The 17,693-nt window shown below is 46.9% G+C and overlaps 1 protein-coding gene across 18 annotated transcripts in view; it reads left to right on the top strand.

Moving 5' to 3' along the window:
* Positions 1 to 17,693, top strand: part of CALCR (calcitonin receptor) — a 250,005-nt gene that overhangs the window by 85,729 nt on the left and 146,583 nt on the right. For 8 of the 18 annotated variants that reach the window (XR_014792393.1, XR_014792394.1, XR_014792395.1 and 5 more), the window contains one exon: positions 1 to 7,401. The exons of 3 other annotated variants lie outside the window; for them this stretch is intronic. Coding sequence is in view for 6 of the 15 variants with exons in the window: in XM_084858832.1 (XP_084714958.1) it covers positions 7,328 to 7,401 (74 nt within the window). In the remaining 9 variants the exon portion in view is untranslated. 7 more of the 18 variants (XM_084858824.1, XM_084858821.1, XM_084858823.1 and 4 more) reach the window with 5 other exon arrangements.

Below are 17,693 nucleotides of genomic sequence, written 5' to 3' on the forward strand. Positions count from 1 at the left end.
ATTTCATGTGAGGATGGTGTTCAGCATCAGAATATATGAGGAAGTATCCAAACAGAGCAAAAAATCAGCTGTGGTAGAATTATTTTTAAAACAAGTGAGTGAAATGGAACGAAAAACTAGCTAGCATAAGGGAAGTAAATTATTTCTTGGAATCTACCTGCCTAGTCTAATTGTTAAATATTCATCTCTGACTTGCACATTTGAAACATCAGGAAATCTTCCATATAACGTAGAGTAAGGAGTATGACTTATTGCGGGTCTAGGTTCCAAGTCAAAGGAGTCTCACCAAGAATGAGGCAGGGGTACGAAGGTGAGATTTGAGAGGAGCATTGAGCACTGCCAGAGGCTGACACACAACACAGGTGCATGATTTAGTGCTAAATTTCTCTTTAAATTATTTCTCTTTCCTCCCTGTTATTTTGGTTCATTGTGGCTATAGTGGTACTCTTGCAATCACCCTCAAGGTGCCATTTCCCTTAAATTGGAATGGATGGACGTATCTTAAGAGCTGCTCTTGATTAACTAAAGATTGCCTTTCTTTCAAGTCAAGGGAGACAGCTGTAAAAATAGCCACAAAAAGATGCAGCAGACAGATTTTCCTCTGTCATTAATCTACATTATTTATTAAAATATGAATATTGTTGCAAGCATATTTTAATTATTATCCTCTTGATGCCCTGCTTGTGTGTTCCCAAAAGTACCCCTCTTTGACATTATAGGCTATGTCCAGATGTTCATCCATAGCTTCATAAACCATGGTTAATGAAGCCATGGATAAATGCCATGGCTGCCCGCCTGCTCCTGCCTTGCTCCTCTCCTCTTTCCACCAAACACTAGCTTCAGCATGATGATCCTGGCCTGCATTAAGCTAGAGTTCCCATTACATCCAAGCCAGGGAACTCTGGCTTAAAGTCAGTTAATAAATCGGGAGAAGCCAGGATGGGGGGGGGGGGATGCCCACCTATTGCATTTGGCCCTGGCTTCATAACCACAATTTATGAAGTTAGTTTCAGGCCATTTCAGCTTCCATTTGTGATTTTTTTTTTTAAGTCAACACGAAAGTTCATACATATTTTTGTGTGCACACATCTAAATGCACACATTTTTGTACACAGTTGCCCAAATATAAGCATATTTTGTGTACACTTTCCCAAAATATACACATTTTCCATGTTATATGCATTTCCCCCATGAGATGCATTTTTGAGCGCATTTTTTTTAAAAAAATGCACATTGCATTGCAGAATTTGGGAAAGTGCTAATATCGCCATATAACTGTATTCCCATTCATGTGGAAAGTGCAAATTTGGTTAAGTTTGTATTAAAATGCGAACCCAACAAATCCCCCACCCATCCCTACTCTGTGTAAGCATCCTGATGATCATGTTGAAGTGGATGGATGCAATTGAAATCCATATGCACGTTCAGTTCAGTGCCTCTCTATCAGCAGTCATGCATGCCAGTTAGCTTCCCTGCATGAAGAGGCATGTAGGGAAAATAACTGGCTGCCAGTTGGCCAATATGGCAAGCAGATTTTTGGATCTATTATTTTTTGCCTGTGTACAGTTCATGTTTATTATACCACAGATTAGTTGTCCTGTGTATGCAAATATGCTATCACATGGGCAAATGCTTAAGACTGTAGCTAGCGTATGCCAGCTAATTTCAGGGGTGTACCTCTTCCCGTTTCCACTTGTTTTCTTAGATAAAGAATGATAATTTGAAATGAAAATTCTAAGAGCACTAAGAATTAGGGATAAAATCTTCTTTGCTCGTACACATTGGTCCGGTTCAGACAAGCCTCGGGCTCAAACACTCCCCCCTCCCCTTGACCACGAGGAGGAGTTTGGAATCTTTCGCTTCCTGTTTTGCTGAACTTCAGTTTGACGTATCACCAAAACCGACAAACTGGTTAATGTTAACTAAGGTTTGTTTGAAACAAGCCAGCTTCACACCAGGGGTTCAAACCCTTAACCACACTTTTTAAATTAAGAAACTGTGCTAATTAGTCTAAAGTAGTTAAGAGATTGGTTTATTTGTACGTATTTAATACTCTTTATGTAGCAAAACTGAGAAGGAATGGAGGCTTGAACCATGAGCATTTCTCTTGTTAGAAAGATTGACTTAGGGTGCAATCCTATGTATGTTTAGACAGAAAAAAAGTCCTGCAATTCCCAGCATTCCTCAGCATTGCTGGCTGAGGAATGCTGGGAATTGCAAGATTTTTTTTCTGTCTAAACATACATAGGATTGCACCCTTACTGCCTATGTGGGGAAAGAACGTCTTGCACGACTTAGGCAAACATTACAACAGCAACTTGCTTTTTTATTGAGACATTATCTGCCATAATATTGTAGTGGTAAGAGAAGCTTTCATCATACTGCTTTATTTAAAAATTAAATTTAGTCAAGTTTTTGTATCAAAATAAATAAAAACCCTCATTGTAAAAGCCACAGCCTGCAGGAAACCTATTTTATTTTTTAACATTGCAATCAAAAGTACAATCTCTCTGAGAAAAATATAAATTGCTTTTCTCAAATTGATTTTTTGCTCAGGAGTTAGAATTGTTTTGTTCAGTCAGAACTTGTCTGGATACCATATCTGTAATTTTTGAAATCGGAAAAAACGTCCTTTATTCATAAGGAGGAAGCCTCACTGACGGCAAAAGTTATTTGGTAGGATTAACAGCCTTGAGGTGTAATAACACTGGAAGGTTTGAAGAATCTTGGTGACTTCTTAACAACAGAGCTTCCGCTCTTAAATGCTATTTATCTCAAATACTTTTCTGTGTCTTAAGCTAGAAAATCACAAGTCAGCTTGCTAATCTATATATGAGTATATTCTGCTTTTCCTTTCTAATTCACAATCTTCTAAAAGCTCGTTCAAGTATTTAAAGGTAATTGATACTAAATTAGATCAATGAGCCATCTAGCACAGTTCTGTCAACTTTGAGTCTCAAGACATAGGATTTTCCCAGCCTCTACCTTGAAACTACAAACACCAGAAACTGAACATAGTTGGGGACCTTTCTCCATGCAAACAAAGTTTTTGAACTCTGATTTCTACACATACAAACACACACAGAGAGACACTCCTATGGGTGCATAACCAGTGATTCTTTGTCTAAAGTGTGGTGTAGTGGCTAAAGTGTTGGACTGGGAGTCAGGAGATCTGGGTTCTAGCCCTCACTTGGCCATGGAAGCTCACTGGGTGACTTTGGGCCAGTCACAGACTCTCAGCCCAACCCACCTCACAGGGTTGTTGTTGGGAGGATACAATGGAGGAGGAGGAAGATTATCTATGCCGCCTTGGGTTCCTTAAGGAGGGAAAAAAGGCGGGATATAAATGTGATAAATACATAAAGCAAGGGTAGACAACTATGGACCATCCAGAAGCCCATTTATAGCCCTGGACTTTCCTGGGTGCCACACTCCTGCTGCCACACCACCCACAGTGGCAAAAAAAGATCAATGGTTTGCCACTAAAATTTGTGGCAAACTGCTACAGAGAGTCAAATGGGCCACATGTAGCTTGAAATCACCGCAACACTGCTTAAGCACTCTTTGGTTGTGTACAAATGATTTTTTTTAATAACTTGAGGCCATCTTCTAAAGCCCTCATTGCTTGTAGTTCAAAAGTTCACTCATCCCCCTGCAGTAGTCTGTGGTCAAGCTGGTTTTCTTGGGGTTTTGTAGCTCTTCAAGCTCTATTCTGGGACAGTTGGAACTAGCATACCAGAAGCATGGCAAGCATTGCTGTAATAGAAACAAGTTCATTTTGGTGTGATACCTGAGAGAGCGCCTTCTCCCTTACCAACCTGCCTGATTACTGAGGTCATCAGAGGGCATGCTCATCGTGGTTCCACATGGCCCTATGGCCCTACTGGAGTCCACCTGAAGAAGAGCCTTCAGTGTGGTGGCTCTAGTCCTATGGAACTCCCTGCCTCTGGAGGTCAGGCAGGCACCAACACTGGGTCCTTTTCAGTGCCTCCTGAAAACAGCTCTTTTCCAGGAAGCCTTCCTTGTTTGACCAGCCTTGGTTTTATTGGCACTCTGTTTTTTAAAGAATATTTTTAATATCATGTTTCATTCTTTTTTATCTTTTGTTCATTTTAACTCTTGTTTCTTTTATCTCCAGAATCTGTTTAGATGTGGAGCAGTATACAAATGTTGTAAAATAAATAAATACAGCACTTTTGAGTCCCCATAGTGGTGTGTCACTGAATTTCATTGGCAAACTGCCAGTTTTGTTGTTGCACCACCAAATTTCAGCAGTGCAGGGGAAGCAGTAGGGTGCTGGGGGCCACACTCAGGGCCATGGGGGCAGGGGACAGCACATGTTGCCCAGCCCTGGTCTAAAGATACAAGACTCAGTTCAGCCTTTAGTGTACTTTTCATACTGATGTAATAGTTCAGTATGAACTATTCAGTATGAACACTGGAAGAGTGATTGGCTGGATCAGACCAAGCATTCCAGCATTCAACATAAGAACATAAGAAGAGCCATGGTGGATCAGACCAAAGGTCCATCTGGTCCAGCATTCTGTTCACACAGTGGCCAACCAACTGTCAGGAGCACCCTAGCTGCCTCTTACAGCCCCTTCTAATAGCCAACTCAGGACACAGACGACGAGGATTCTTTCCAAGGCTTTATTCCTGCATTACTTTATGACTCTTACAGATACTAATCACTAGCGACTAAGCAAGGAACTGTACTGGGGATAGATAGCAGAGTAGGCTAAGCTCCAGGTAAGGCAGTTGGTCCCCGTTTGAAGGAGAACTGCAGGAAGACTCTGAACTTATGGGCTATGGAGAGATCCTCCTCCTTACCCTTGGGTCCTTGGGATGCGACTGTTGTTTTAGCACCAAACGAGTGGAGCGCCTCCTTTCAGCGCCCTCCATTTGTCACCGCTCCCTGCGTCTGTGCTGAGCATCCAGCAAGCCCTCCTCCAGCGCTCTCTCACTGCCAGAGTCACTATCTCTCTCAGGAATGCTGGCAGGAGAATTTCTGCCAGCTGCTGTGCTTGTGAGAGATGAGCGAGCTCCTCTCCCACGGATTGCTGTTCTTCCTCAGAGTCAGAACTGCTCTGGGGCTCTATGGGCTCAGTTTCCACCCTGACATCATCCCCGCTCCCATGAGGCCCTCCCTCATGCTCCTCCCCTGGGGCCCTGGGTTTGTGAGGGTACAGCTGGTGGAAACGCCTCAGCAGCAACAGAGCATGCATATTTTCCGCAGGTTCCCAGGATAACTCATCTGGCCCGTACCCCTTCCAGTCCACCAGATATTGCAGGCGGCTGCGAGAAAGGTGAGAGTCCAGAATCTCCGTGACCTCAAACTCCTTCTCCCCCTCCACCAGCACTGGCGGTGGGGGGGGAGCCGGCCGAGCAATGAGGGTTGCCAGAAACCGGGGGGGACAGCAAGGACCGATGAAAAACTGGATGGATCTTCATGGGAGGGGGAAGAGCCAGGCGAAAAGCAACAGGGTTAATCTGGGCCATAATCTGGAAAGGCCCCGTGCGATGAGGCGTGAGCTTCTTTGCGGGCGAGTGAGAGGGGAGGTATTGGGTGGACAACCAAACCCAGTCCCCCGGTTGCAGAGACGGACCCGGCTGGCGCCGCCTGTCCACAGAGGCCTTGTAGGCTGTCTTGGTTTGCTCGAGGGAATCCCATAAGAGGTAGTGTAATGCTCGCAACTCCTCTAAAAACTCATGGGCCGCAGGCACCGAAGAGGGAGCTAGGGTGGACGGGAAAGCCTTGGGGTGGCAACCAAAATTGGCAAAAAATGGAGTTTGGTGGGTGGAAGCATGGCAGGCATTGTTATAAGCAAATTCTGCGAGAGGCAGCAAGGAAAACCAGTCATCTTGCTGGTAATTGACATAACAGCACAAATATTGCTCCAGAGTCACATTGGTGTGCTTGGTCTGACTGTCCGTCTGTGGATGGTGGGCGGCGGAAAGATGGAGCATCACATGGAGAAGCCCAAGTAGCTCCCTCCAGAAATGGGCAGTGAATTGGGCCCCCCTATCCGAAATGAGACCCTCGGGCCATCCGTGGAGCCAGAAAACATGCGCCAAATAAGTTCCGCTGTCTCCCTGGCTGTGGGCAACCCAGAGCAGGAGATGAAATGGGCCATCTTAGAAAACAAATCCACCACCACCAGAATAGTGGTCTTACCATGTGAGCGAGGCAAGTCAGTGATGACGTCTAGGGAGAGCAGTTTCAAGGTCCTGAGGGGCTAGGCAGGGGGTGAAGCAAGCCTGTGGGGGCCTTCACCCGCTGGCAGGTTGGGCAGGAGGCGACAGAGGTCTTGACTTCCCGACTCACACGAGGCCAACAAAAATCCCACGTCACTCCGTGCAGGGTCTTGGCGAAGCCAAAATGCCCAACGGTGGGGGAGTCCTGGCACTGATGGAGGACCTTCTCGCGGAGGGGTCTAGAAGGCACATAGACCCAGCCAGAATGGTAAAGCAGGCCACCTCGCAAAGAGAAGGGGGTAGACTGGGGGGGGCAGAGGCTAGCCCCAATTCCTCCACTTTTGTGCAGACAAAAGCATCCTGAGCCTGTTCAGAGTGAAGGAGCTCCTCCCAAGAGTGAGGCACCGCAGCTGCCGCCAGGCTCTGGGGGGGGCGGGAAGAATCAGAGGGGGGGGATTCCCCTCACCCACTGGCTGGAGGTCAGGCTTACGAGAAAGAGCATCTGCATGTAGGTTGTCGGAGGCTTTCACATGGCATATCTTAAGGTGGAACTGGGGGGAAAAAAGCGACCACCTAATCTGCCTCTGGTTTAAGGCACAGGCTGTCTGAAGATGTTCCAGGCCAACTGTTCCAGGCCAACAGTTCCTTCTCCCAGATGGTATAATTCCTCTCAGACATGTTCAGCTTCCTGGAGTGGTAGGCGCAGGGTTGCAACCCGCCGCCCACCCGATCTGGCTGAAAAAGCACAGCCCCCACCGAAAAGTCAGAGGCATCAGTTTGCACTACAAAAGGCTTCCTCAGGTCAGGATGTACCAGGATCGGCTCAGAACTAAAAAGCTTCCTAAGTTCCTCAAAAGCCTGTTGGGCAGATGCCGTCCAATGAAAAGGAGATTTCCTGCCCTTAAGGAGGTCTGTGAGAGGAGACGTCAGCTGAGCAAAGCTGGGCAGGAACTTTCTGTAAATTAGCAAACCCCAGAAAATGTTGCAAGTTCTTCTTGGTGGATGGAGCCTGCCAGGAGAGGACAGCCTGGACCTTTGCAGGATCCATCCTGATACCGTCAGCTAAGATAATGTAGCCAAGATAGTCCAAAGAGGTTAGGTCAAACGCACATTTCTCCAGCTTGGCATACAGATGGTGCTCGCGGAGGCGCTGGAGGATGGCGGAGACATGGCGCTGATGGGCGTGGGGGTCCTATGTAAGAAAATGTAAGTAAATCATTGAGATACACAATGAGGAAAGTGTCCAAATATTTCCGGAAGATGGCATTCATAAAACGCGAAAACGGGGGGCGGGGGCACAGGCAAGCCCAAACGGTATCACTAAGTATTGATACGCTCCATACTGGGTGCCGAAACAGGTCTTCCACTCATCCCCTTCCTGGATGCGAATCAGATGGTAGGCGCCACGCAGGTCCAACTTTGTGAAAATCTTGGCTCGCCCCAGGTGCTCCAGCATCTCCGGTATGAGGGGGAGGGGATACTTGTCGTGGATTGAGACCGAATTCAACGCTCGGAAGTCATGCAGCGGGCAGAGTTCTCCCGATTTTTTGCACACAAACATGGTAGGGGCGCAGGCGGGGGAGGAGGAGGGGCGAATGAAGCCACGGCTGAGGTTTGTGTCCAAAACCTCCCGCAGAGCTCTAAGTACCGGCTCTGACATCAAATACAGCCGGTCGGCAGGGATGGTCACCCCAGGAATGAGGTTAATGGCACAGTCAAAAGGGCGGTGAGGGGGGAGCTGGTCAGCCTCCTTCTTGTTGAAAACATCCCGAAAAGCCGCATACTTCTCTGGGAGGATCACAGTAGCTGAAGAACGTCCAGAAGCAGACGAGGAGGGGGAGGAAAGGGTTAAGGCCTGGGCTGGGACTGGTGCCTCGGTCGGGAGGCAATGCTCCCGGCAATAGGGAGACACAAACTCCACTTGCTGAAGCCCCCAAGAAATCTGAGGATTATGCTTAGAGAGCCAGGAAACACCCAGCACGATTGGGTATTGGGGAACCTTGGCCAAGTGAAACTGAATCTGCTCAACGTGGAACTGGGTGCGCAGTGTGAATGTAGTTGTAATCCAGGTCACCGCGCCCGAAGAAAGAGGTCGCCCATCGATGGTCTCCACTGCCAAGGGGGCAGGAAGAGGCAGGGTAGGAATCTTGTGGAAGAGAGCAAACATTTCATCCATGAAACTGGTTGTCGCCCCAGAATCCACTAAAGCTAGGGCCTCCACCCCACCCCACTGGGAGGAGCGGAGGTGAACATGCAATAGGAGATGGGGTGGCGGGGTTGCGAAAGTCAACCACCTGGTGGAGAAACGACCCCCACACTGGAGACCCCAAACAGGCTTGGGGTCAGCCTAGTCAGGCCTAGGGATGAGGAGGAGGGGGAGGAGGAAGGAGAGGAGGGGGAGGCAGTGGGGCTGTTGATCTGGCGCGGCAGGTTTTGGCGAAATGTCCCAGCTTTCCACATCGAAAGCATCGGCGCTCCGCACACCGCCGCTCTAGTTCCTCCAGCGGCAGCGGGGCTCGGGTAGCTCCCAGCTGCATCAGGGTCTCCTCCGCCCCCACCGCAGGGGCAGGGGGTGGGGAAGGGGGCAGGAAATGTGGGGGAATGGGAGGAGGGAAATCTCGGCCCCCGGTGCCCTGCCGGGTCTGCCGGCGCCCCTCCAGCCGACGATCTATCTGGAGGCAGGTATGGATGAGGTCCCCCAAAGTAGGCAGGCTAGGCATGCGTGCCAACTCATCCAAGATCTCGTCATTCAAACTGTCCAAAAACTGAGCCACCAGTGTGGCATCATTCCACTGTAAATCCTGCATCAGCAAGTGAAAAGTTGTCGCGTAGCTGGAAACAGTCCTTGCCCTGCCTGAGGCGGCAAATCTCCTGAGAAGCCATCTGCGTGCGCAGGAGGTCACCGAAAAATCTGGCCATCGCTGTCATGAAACCTTGATAGTCCCCGAGCAGGGGGTCATTTGGAAGAAGTCCTGAAGCCCATTTAGCTGCCACGCCTGAAAGTAGGTTAATGATAAAGCCCACACGAACCTGTTCTGTCAGGAAATCCTCAGGTCGAAGGCACATGTACAGCTCCGACTGGGCCCGGAAAATCTGAAAAAGTCCTTTCTCACCAGAAAACTTCTCTGGCAGAGCCACCGGGCACTTGCGACGGGGGGGAATCGGGGGTGGTAGAGGTTGAGCCGCAGCTTGCAGAGCCTGTATGGCAGTTGTCAGTTGAGCCACTTGATCACAAAGAGCCTGGTTCTCTTGCATGAGAGCTTGCACCGCCGGGTCCATGGCAGCCTCCAGAGGCAGTAGGAGCAGAGAAAAAAAAAGAGGAACGGGGACCAAGCTGTCAGGAGCGCCCTAGCTGCCTCTTACAGTCCCCTCCAATAGCCAACTCAGGACACAGACGATGAGGATTCTTTCCAAGGCTTTATTCCTGCATTACTTTATGACTCTTACAGATACTATTTACAAGAAACTAAGCAAGGAACTGCACTGGGGATAGATAGCAGAGTAGCCTAAGCTCCAGGTAAGGCAGTTGGTCCCCGTTTGAAGGAGAACTGCAGGAAGACTCTGAACTTATGGGCTATGGAGAGATCCTCCCTCTTACCCTTGGGTCCTTGGGACGCGACCGTTGTTTTAGCACCAAACGAGCGGAGTGCCTCCTTTCGGTGCCCTCCATCTGTCGCCGTTACCTGCGTCTGTGCCGAGCATCCAGCAAGCCCCCCTCCAGCACTCTCTCACTGCCAGGGTCACTATCTATCCCAGGAATGCTGGCAGGAGGAATCTCTGCCAGCTGCTGTGATTGTGAGAGATGAGCGAGCTCCTCTCCCATGGACTGCTGTTCCTCCTCAGAATCAGAACTGCTCTGGGGATCTATGGGCTCAGTTTCCACCCTGACACCAGCTCTCGACCAGGAACTCACAAGCAGGACATGAGTGCAACAGCACCCTCCCACACATGTTCCCCAGCAACCGGTGTACTTAGGCTCACTGCCTCTGTTACTGGAGGTAGCACATAGCCATCAAGACTAATAGCCATTGATAGCCTTTTCCTCCAGGAATTTGTTTAACTCTCCTTTAAAGCCATCCAAATTGGTGGCTAGGGATGGCGGACAATTTCTCCACGAATCTCCGGGAGGCCGAATGCCAACGCATTCGGCCCCCCGAAATTGGTGGTGAAATTCTCCGCCCCCCGCCCCCCCAGGATGGGATTTACCTCGTGCGAATGTCCCTCTCAGCGGCGGGTCCCGGTGGCATTGCGGCGGGGGCGGCGGCGGCGGCGGCTGGACTTCTGACCGGCTGCCGCCGCCACCATTGCAAAATAAAAAAGGAAAGTAAAAAAAAAAAACACCCGTGATAGTCTACATAACGATTTACGTAGCCTATCACGGCTAGATTTCCAAAGTCAGCCGTGATAGGCTATGTAAATCGTCACGTAGCCTATCACAGGTGATTTTGAAAAAAAAAAAAAGCGCGTACGCAAATGGCGGCACCCATGGGGCATAAAGATTTACGTAGACTACGGCGAAAATAAGGGCAACGCAAATAGCGTTCCCTTATTTTCGCCGTAGTCTACGTAAATCTTTACGTAGACTAGAGATGCTAAAATAAGGAACGCAAATGGCGGTGCCCCATGGGCGCCACCATTTGCATATGCACTTTTTTTTTCCCCCAAAGTCACCCCTGATAGGCTACGTGATGATTTACATAGCCTATCACGGCTGACTTTGGAAATCTAGCTGTGATAGGCTACGTAAATCGTTACGTAGCCTATCACGGGTGTGTGTGTGTGTGTTTTTTACTTTACTTTTTTTTTCGCGGCCGGGTAGACGGGGCGCTCCTACCCAGCCTGAATTTCGCCAGCGAGAGATGGGGCGCCTCCACCCCGGCCTGAATTTCGGCCGGGCGAGGCGGGGTGCCTCCCCCCCCTCGCCTGAACTTCAGGGGGAGAACCAAAGTGCCTCCCCCCCACCGCGAAGCAAGCTGCGGGACCAGGTAAGTCCCTTTCGTCCATCGCTATTGGTGGCCATCTCTACATCCTGTGGTAGCAAATTCCATAGTTTAACTATGTGCTGGATGAAGAAGTACTTCCTTTATCTGTCCTGAATCTCCCACAAATCAGTTTCATAGGATGACCCCAGCTTCTAGTATTTTGAGAGAGGGAGAAAAAATTCTCCCTATCCACATTCTCCACACCATGCATAATTTTGTAGACCTCTATCATGTTTCCCCTTACTCTCCTTTTTTCCAAGCTAAACAATTTCAGCTGTTGTCACCTTCCTTCATAGGGGAGATGCTCCAGCCCCTTGATCATTTCAGTTGCTCTTTTCTGCACTTTTTCCAGCTCTACAATATCTTTTTTTTAGGTATTTTTTTAGGTGACCAGGACTGTACACTGTATTCCAAGTGTGGTCGCACCATAGATTTGTATAAAGGCAGGATAATGGCAGTTTTATTCTCAATTCCTTTTCTAATTATGCCTAACGTGGAGTTTGCCATTTTTACGGTGGCCATGCACTGGGTTGACATTTTCATTAAGCTGTCCACCACAACCCCAAGATCTCTTTTCCAGGAACATTTTGGTTGGTCACATTCCATTCACATAGTGCCACAATCCAAAGATCCCCTTCAGCTATAAGCATGCATTTTTGTTCACTCACCTGGTTCTTTGCCTTTGTGTGGATGAGATTTTTGGAATGTCAGATGGTCTTCATGTCACAGGCTACCTCTGACATTTTAGTCTGGGCTTGTAAGGTGGAGCAGATGGCTATTTCCAGAAATAGGGTAATAGGGATGGTTTTCCCTAGGTTGTTATAGCTTATGACAACCTTAGCTTTATGTCCTCTCATTATAGATGGTGGTTGCTCTGGGCATACAGCTCTAGGAAATCTGAAGGAGATGGATTCACAACAAAAAGGGGAGCTAAATCAGTAGAGATACTGTGGACTTATATAGATTAAGTCATTTGTGCCCCACCTTTAAAAATATTTTTTCCCAAGGTGGTTTACATTAAAACTAGTGATGGATGAATCTGTCAATATCAGTTTCTCATAGTTTTTATTTTTTCCATTATTAAGTTTGTTTCATCTCAAACTTTGAGAATTTCTCCAGTGTTAAGCTCAATTTGTCCGGAGTTTTTGAGAATGTGTTTTTTTAAGTTCACATGAAAATTCTTTAGCATTTTTGCACACGTTTTTCCTAATAATCTGCATTTTGCCTAGTATACACATTTTTGAAAGCAATTTTCCTAATATAATGCTTTCCTAAACATTATTTCACCTAATATACATAACTTTTGTACACATTGTTTTGGGGGAGCTCCTTTACAAAATTTGGAGAGGTGCGAATTTCAAAGAATAAGTGAGGTTTGGTTCCCATGGTGGTTCAGAAGTGTGCAATTTGATGATAAGTTTGCATTAAAATGTGAACTAAATGAATTTCTTCCCCATCCGTAATTAAAACACACATTCAAGACAATAGAACTGCAGTTAAAATAGCCATCCCCAACCCTCTGTCCACCAAATGTTTTGGACTACAATGCCCATAATTCCTGCCCATTGGCCCTGCTTGCTGGAACTGATGGGAGTTGATGTCCAAAACATCTAGGGGGTGCCAGGTTGGAGAAGGGTGAATTAAAACAATAGAAAGCACACGTAAGCATAATAATGTATATGACCGCAAGCACGAAAGTATTCATAAAAGGCTTTGTGAAATAAACACATCTTCAAGACAGCTTAAAAGCAAAAAGAGGAGGGGCTTAGTGGAGTTCCCTGGAGAAAGAATTCTGAAGTTGTGGAGCTAACACTGAAAAGGCCCTGACCTGGGTCCCTGCTAATCTGACCTTTATTTATTTATTTATTTACAATATTTATATAACACTCCACATCAAAGAATGAGCCTCGTGTGGCACAGAGTGGTAGGTGGCAGTATTGCAACTGAAACTCTCCCCACGACCTGAGTTCAATCCCAGCGGAAGCCGGGTCTCGGGTAGCCGGCTCAGGGCAACTCAGCCTTCCATCCTTCCAAGGTCGGTAAAATGAGTACCCAGCTTGCTGGGGGAAAGGTAGTCATGACTGGGGAAGGCAATGGCAAACCACCCCACTAGTCTGCCATGAAAACGCCAGCGTAAACAGCGTCCCTCTAGGGGTCAGTAATGACCCGGTGCTTGCACAGGAGGAACCTTTCCTTTCCACATCAAAGATCTTGGAGCAGTGAACAGCAAGATAAAAGAATAAAAACCCATAATTAAAACAATGAAAACGTTTTTAATGTTTTAATTACTAAACCTTAGTTGTGCAGGCCAGACAGCAAGGCCTTGGACAGTGATCTTACAGCTCAGGCAGGCTCCTATGGACGCAGGCTGGTTCTGGACTTGTCTGTTATGAGATGACATCTTAAAATGTTATTCACAGAGGGACTGTGGATGATCATACATATTAGTTTAGCTATGTGTGCAACTGCTTTCAAGTACCCTATCAGCTGCTGGGGAGAAGGTTTTGAACTATTTAAAGATCTTGCCAGTCTGACTAAAGACTGTATCCTCACTTTCCTCCCAGCAGTAACAAAATCAAAACAGAAAGTTGGTTGTAGTGCTTCAAATGGCTGTGAGGTTCAGATACTTGGCACTGTTGTGCTCTGTACAGATGTATTTGAAAGACCAGATTAAACCTTTTGTTTCATACCCATTAAAAATAAGATGAAATGTTACACCTGAGAGCTGCAAGCATCCATCTGTAATGAAGGGTGATTTACATAGTGACTACAGCAGGCTCTTCAGCCTTCCTGTGCCTCTTTCATCTGTAGCAAATACAGACTCACTAAAACCATATTCCTTCCCATGAAAGACAAGTAAATGACTGGCCATTACTCACGCCGACCTGCTGGAATGCAGGAAGGGGGAGATCTCAAATCTGCTGCTTTCTACCTGTAATGCAGAGAGAAACAGTCTGATCGCAGACAGACCTAAAAATAAAATAAAATAAAGACAAGTTGTAACACACATTTAATTTCTTTAAGCTAATTTGTTCTGTGGGCTTGCAAAAAAGAAAAGCTTGTACAGAATAAATGGGTGTATGTTTGGTGTCTTTTACATTTGGTCAGGAAACCATTGGCCCCAGAACCACTATTATAAAATAATGGATTCACTTAGGAGCTCTCTTTCTTTAACAAAGCAGTTTAACATTTTTGGGAAATTGTGTCATATAGAAATGACACAGTGAGGAACCTTTTCCCTGTCAAGATTGGCATTACCTTGGTTGAACCCTGTGTGGATCTCCATTCCAGCAGTGGGTGTGGCCAGATCCAAAAATGGGCGGGGCTTATGGATGTGACTCCTTTGTTCAGTACAGAAAGGGGGAAAAGACATTTGCATCTTTGCTTTCTCCTTCCTGAACTTCTGCAAGGTTCCCTCCATCAGTTTTGTGGTGGACAGAGCAGGATGGAGTAAATAATTTCCATAACCCAGCATGGGGCTGGTTAGGGGCATGGTGTGTGGAGAGTCCAGAGATCTGGGCTGAGTAGCCTAGAGGTCTGCATTTGACCCATGGGCCAGAAGTTCCCCATTCTTGGTTTAAAACCATCAACATAATAAAAGTCTTGACTGTTGGAGTAACAAAACTAGGATACAAAAACCCTTCCTTCTTCCATGGCTTAACATGAATATTAGTATTTTTTGAAGCTAAGCGACTTCTCCTTTAGCAATATGGAATCTGGAACAGTGCTTTATTGCTAGAGGTGAAATTAATTTACAGCTACAGTATACATTATTCTGACAGCATGTAAAAATTAGATGTATGCCTTGAAAGAAAACCTCAGGCTACAGTAGTCTGAATATTTAGAATACTTTTAAATGAAAAATAAGTATGCTTTGCGGAAGAGCTCAAATACTAATAGTCTGCTCTGTCATTAGTTGTGTGTCTTAGTTACCAATTGATAAAATAGTGATAGTGTTTCAAATGCAATGTTAGTTCCTTGCAATACAATCTAGAAGGAAGGTTCTGATGTAAATGAATTTCAGCTTGAGAAAATGTTTTGGAACACGCAGACAAATCTGATGTCTCTTTACTCATACGTTATCTCACTGAGTTCAATGGGATTTAACTCCCAGGTAAGCGCGCACAAGATTGCAGCTGTGCAGCCTCGTCCTGTTAACGGATCTTCCGAAGTAAGCTGCGCTGATTTCCACGAGATTTCTTTCCAGGTAACCGTGGTCAGGATTGCAGCCTTAGGGCCAAACTCGATGCAACAGTGGTCTGTGAACAGACCTCCCCCTGTTTTTAAAAAGTTTAATAGTATCTGGGAGATGGGAATCCAGTCAGGGCCCTGGCTCTGGGAAAGGGGAACATAGGAAGCTTGGTCCATCTAGCCCAGTATTGTTGACGCTGACTGGCAGCGGCTGTCCTGGGTTTCAGGCAGGATTCTTTCCTAGCCCTCGCTGGAGATGCTGGGGATCGAACCCGGGACCTTCTGCATGCAAAGCAAGTGCTTTACCACTGAGCCACAGCTCACTCTTACCCTTTAACCCTTTCCCCATCCCATTTTTCTGATGAAATCCCTACCCCTGAAGCTGCTATTTGCCCCACGGGGCTAACCATACAGGCATCTCATGGACAGCAGCCTGAGGGGAGACAGGAGCTCTGGGACAAGCCAGGAGTCAGGACAAAAGAGCAACTTAACTCCCAAGAACACACCAGAACTCTGGAAAACTGTGGCCACATTCCTGTCCCTATCCATGATGTCATATTCCTGGGTTAGCCTTGTCCCCAACTTCTCCTGTGGAGCACAGAGATTTGAATAAAAAATTCTACTCAGGATGCTCACACATTAGGACTCCACGCAGTCCGGACACGCGATAAAAGTAGGTGGATGTATTGTGTGGAGCGCCAAAACGCAAGCAGCTACTTATGAGTAGAACTCCCTGTTCAGACCTCCATGCTCAACATGAGTGGTCAGGGTGGAACTAGCCCAGAAGCATGACATCAGGGAGGGGGCCTGGGATAGTATCCAGTGTTAGTCCTATGTAGAGTAGACCCACTGAGATGAATAGGACTTCAGTTAATTGTGACTAACTTAAATCTCATTCATTTAGTCCTAAGTAGGGCTAATACTGGATACTGCTCCAGGAGGACAGTCCCACTCTTGCAGCTACACATGAGTACCCTACACACAAGTGATGCACACACTGGGCTGTTGTTACTTAAGCAAGGCTCAGCTGACAGATCTGGCCTGCCTGCACGGGCAAGGTCAGTCTGGGACCTGAAGGTCCTTCACTGAGAAGCTGCCACTTGCAGTTCAGTAGTTTGCCACATGGGGGCGCAGACCCTGACAAATATTTAGACTACTTCTTGCAAACCAAAGGGTTAGCCTGATTTCACCCCTGAAATAATAGCTGTGCTGTCTTTTTTGCACATCTCCTAAGCGCAGCTAAATTCCAAGGATTCCCAGCATCATGTTTTTGTCCATCTTCAGCAAAAGTAACCTTCGTGCTGCTAGAATTCTTAAAAACATCTTACCATCTTGATCCGTCTTAAGTGTGGCGTGTTCACTACTGCGTGCAGAAAAAAAGTTTGTGCAAAAAAAAAAAAACTACTTGGATTTTTATTTTTTTCGGTAAGCTACATCACAGTGCTGCTTGTTCGTTTTAACCGTTTGAAACCCAACCATTTAATTTGCTGACTGTTGGTAATGTGTTGCTAAGGCAGCAGCTGTCATCTGTCTACTTGCGTCAAATACTCAAAAAATGCTCAACGAATCTGTACCGACAGGCACAATCATTCCAATGCCCATAGCATCATGGCAATTCAGAAGCATTTCAGTTTCGTTGGAACTGCGATGTCGGGGAGCCACACCAAATAAAGGTGCAAGCAAAGGGTTCATTTGTTCGTGGAGTTTCTAAAGTGCAATAGCAAGGGTCATCCAGGGTGCAGAGCTACGCAACCACTCTGGATGCATCTTAGATCCTTGGGTGCACAGACCACAAAGGGGCGTTTTGCCTAGCAGCCAGGTGCAGCCAAACTTGTTTCCTTTTCAGCCTGGGGTTTCTGCGTATACAAAGGCTAGCATGTTCTGTAAGTTCCGTAGTAGTGATGGTTTCATTCTGTTAGAAGCCTTGCCTGATTTGGTCTGCTTTTTAATAAGTCTGGGGATTATCTGTATATGACTCAGTAAGGTTTGCGAAACCCTTCACTTTCCAGGATCAGTCTGCTTTATCCAGTCACTTCTAACACATTTAACCGATGTTGCGCAGGGATCTTCAAAGCTGAAGGTTTCCCATATCCCTCTGGCATTCAGCCACCAGGCTGGCCAGCTGTTTGGAACCTCAGAGTAAGGTCACTAATGGTAGTTAAAATTACTCTACCATCTCTGCCTGCCCAGACCTTCTGTGATATCAGACCAATTCAGGCAGTAGCATCAAGAGATGTGGGAGAGGCAGAAGGCCTGTTCAGATGGTTACCTCCATGTGTTTAGTCTATACCTATACGGGGACACCAAGAGTGGCACCACTCAACC

This window comes from Heloderma suspectum, chromosome 5, assembly GCF_057233095.1.
Source record: "Heloderma suspectum isolate Gila_16-S chromosome 5, 16-S_ref, whole genome shotgun sequence".
In the NCBI taxonomy this organism is placed as follows: domain Eukaryota; kingdom Metazoa; phylum Chordata; class Lepidosauria; order Squamata; family Helodermatidae; genus Heloderma; species Heloderma suspectum.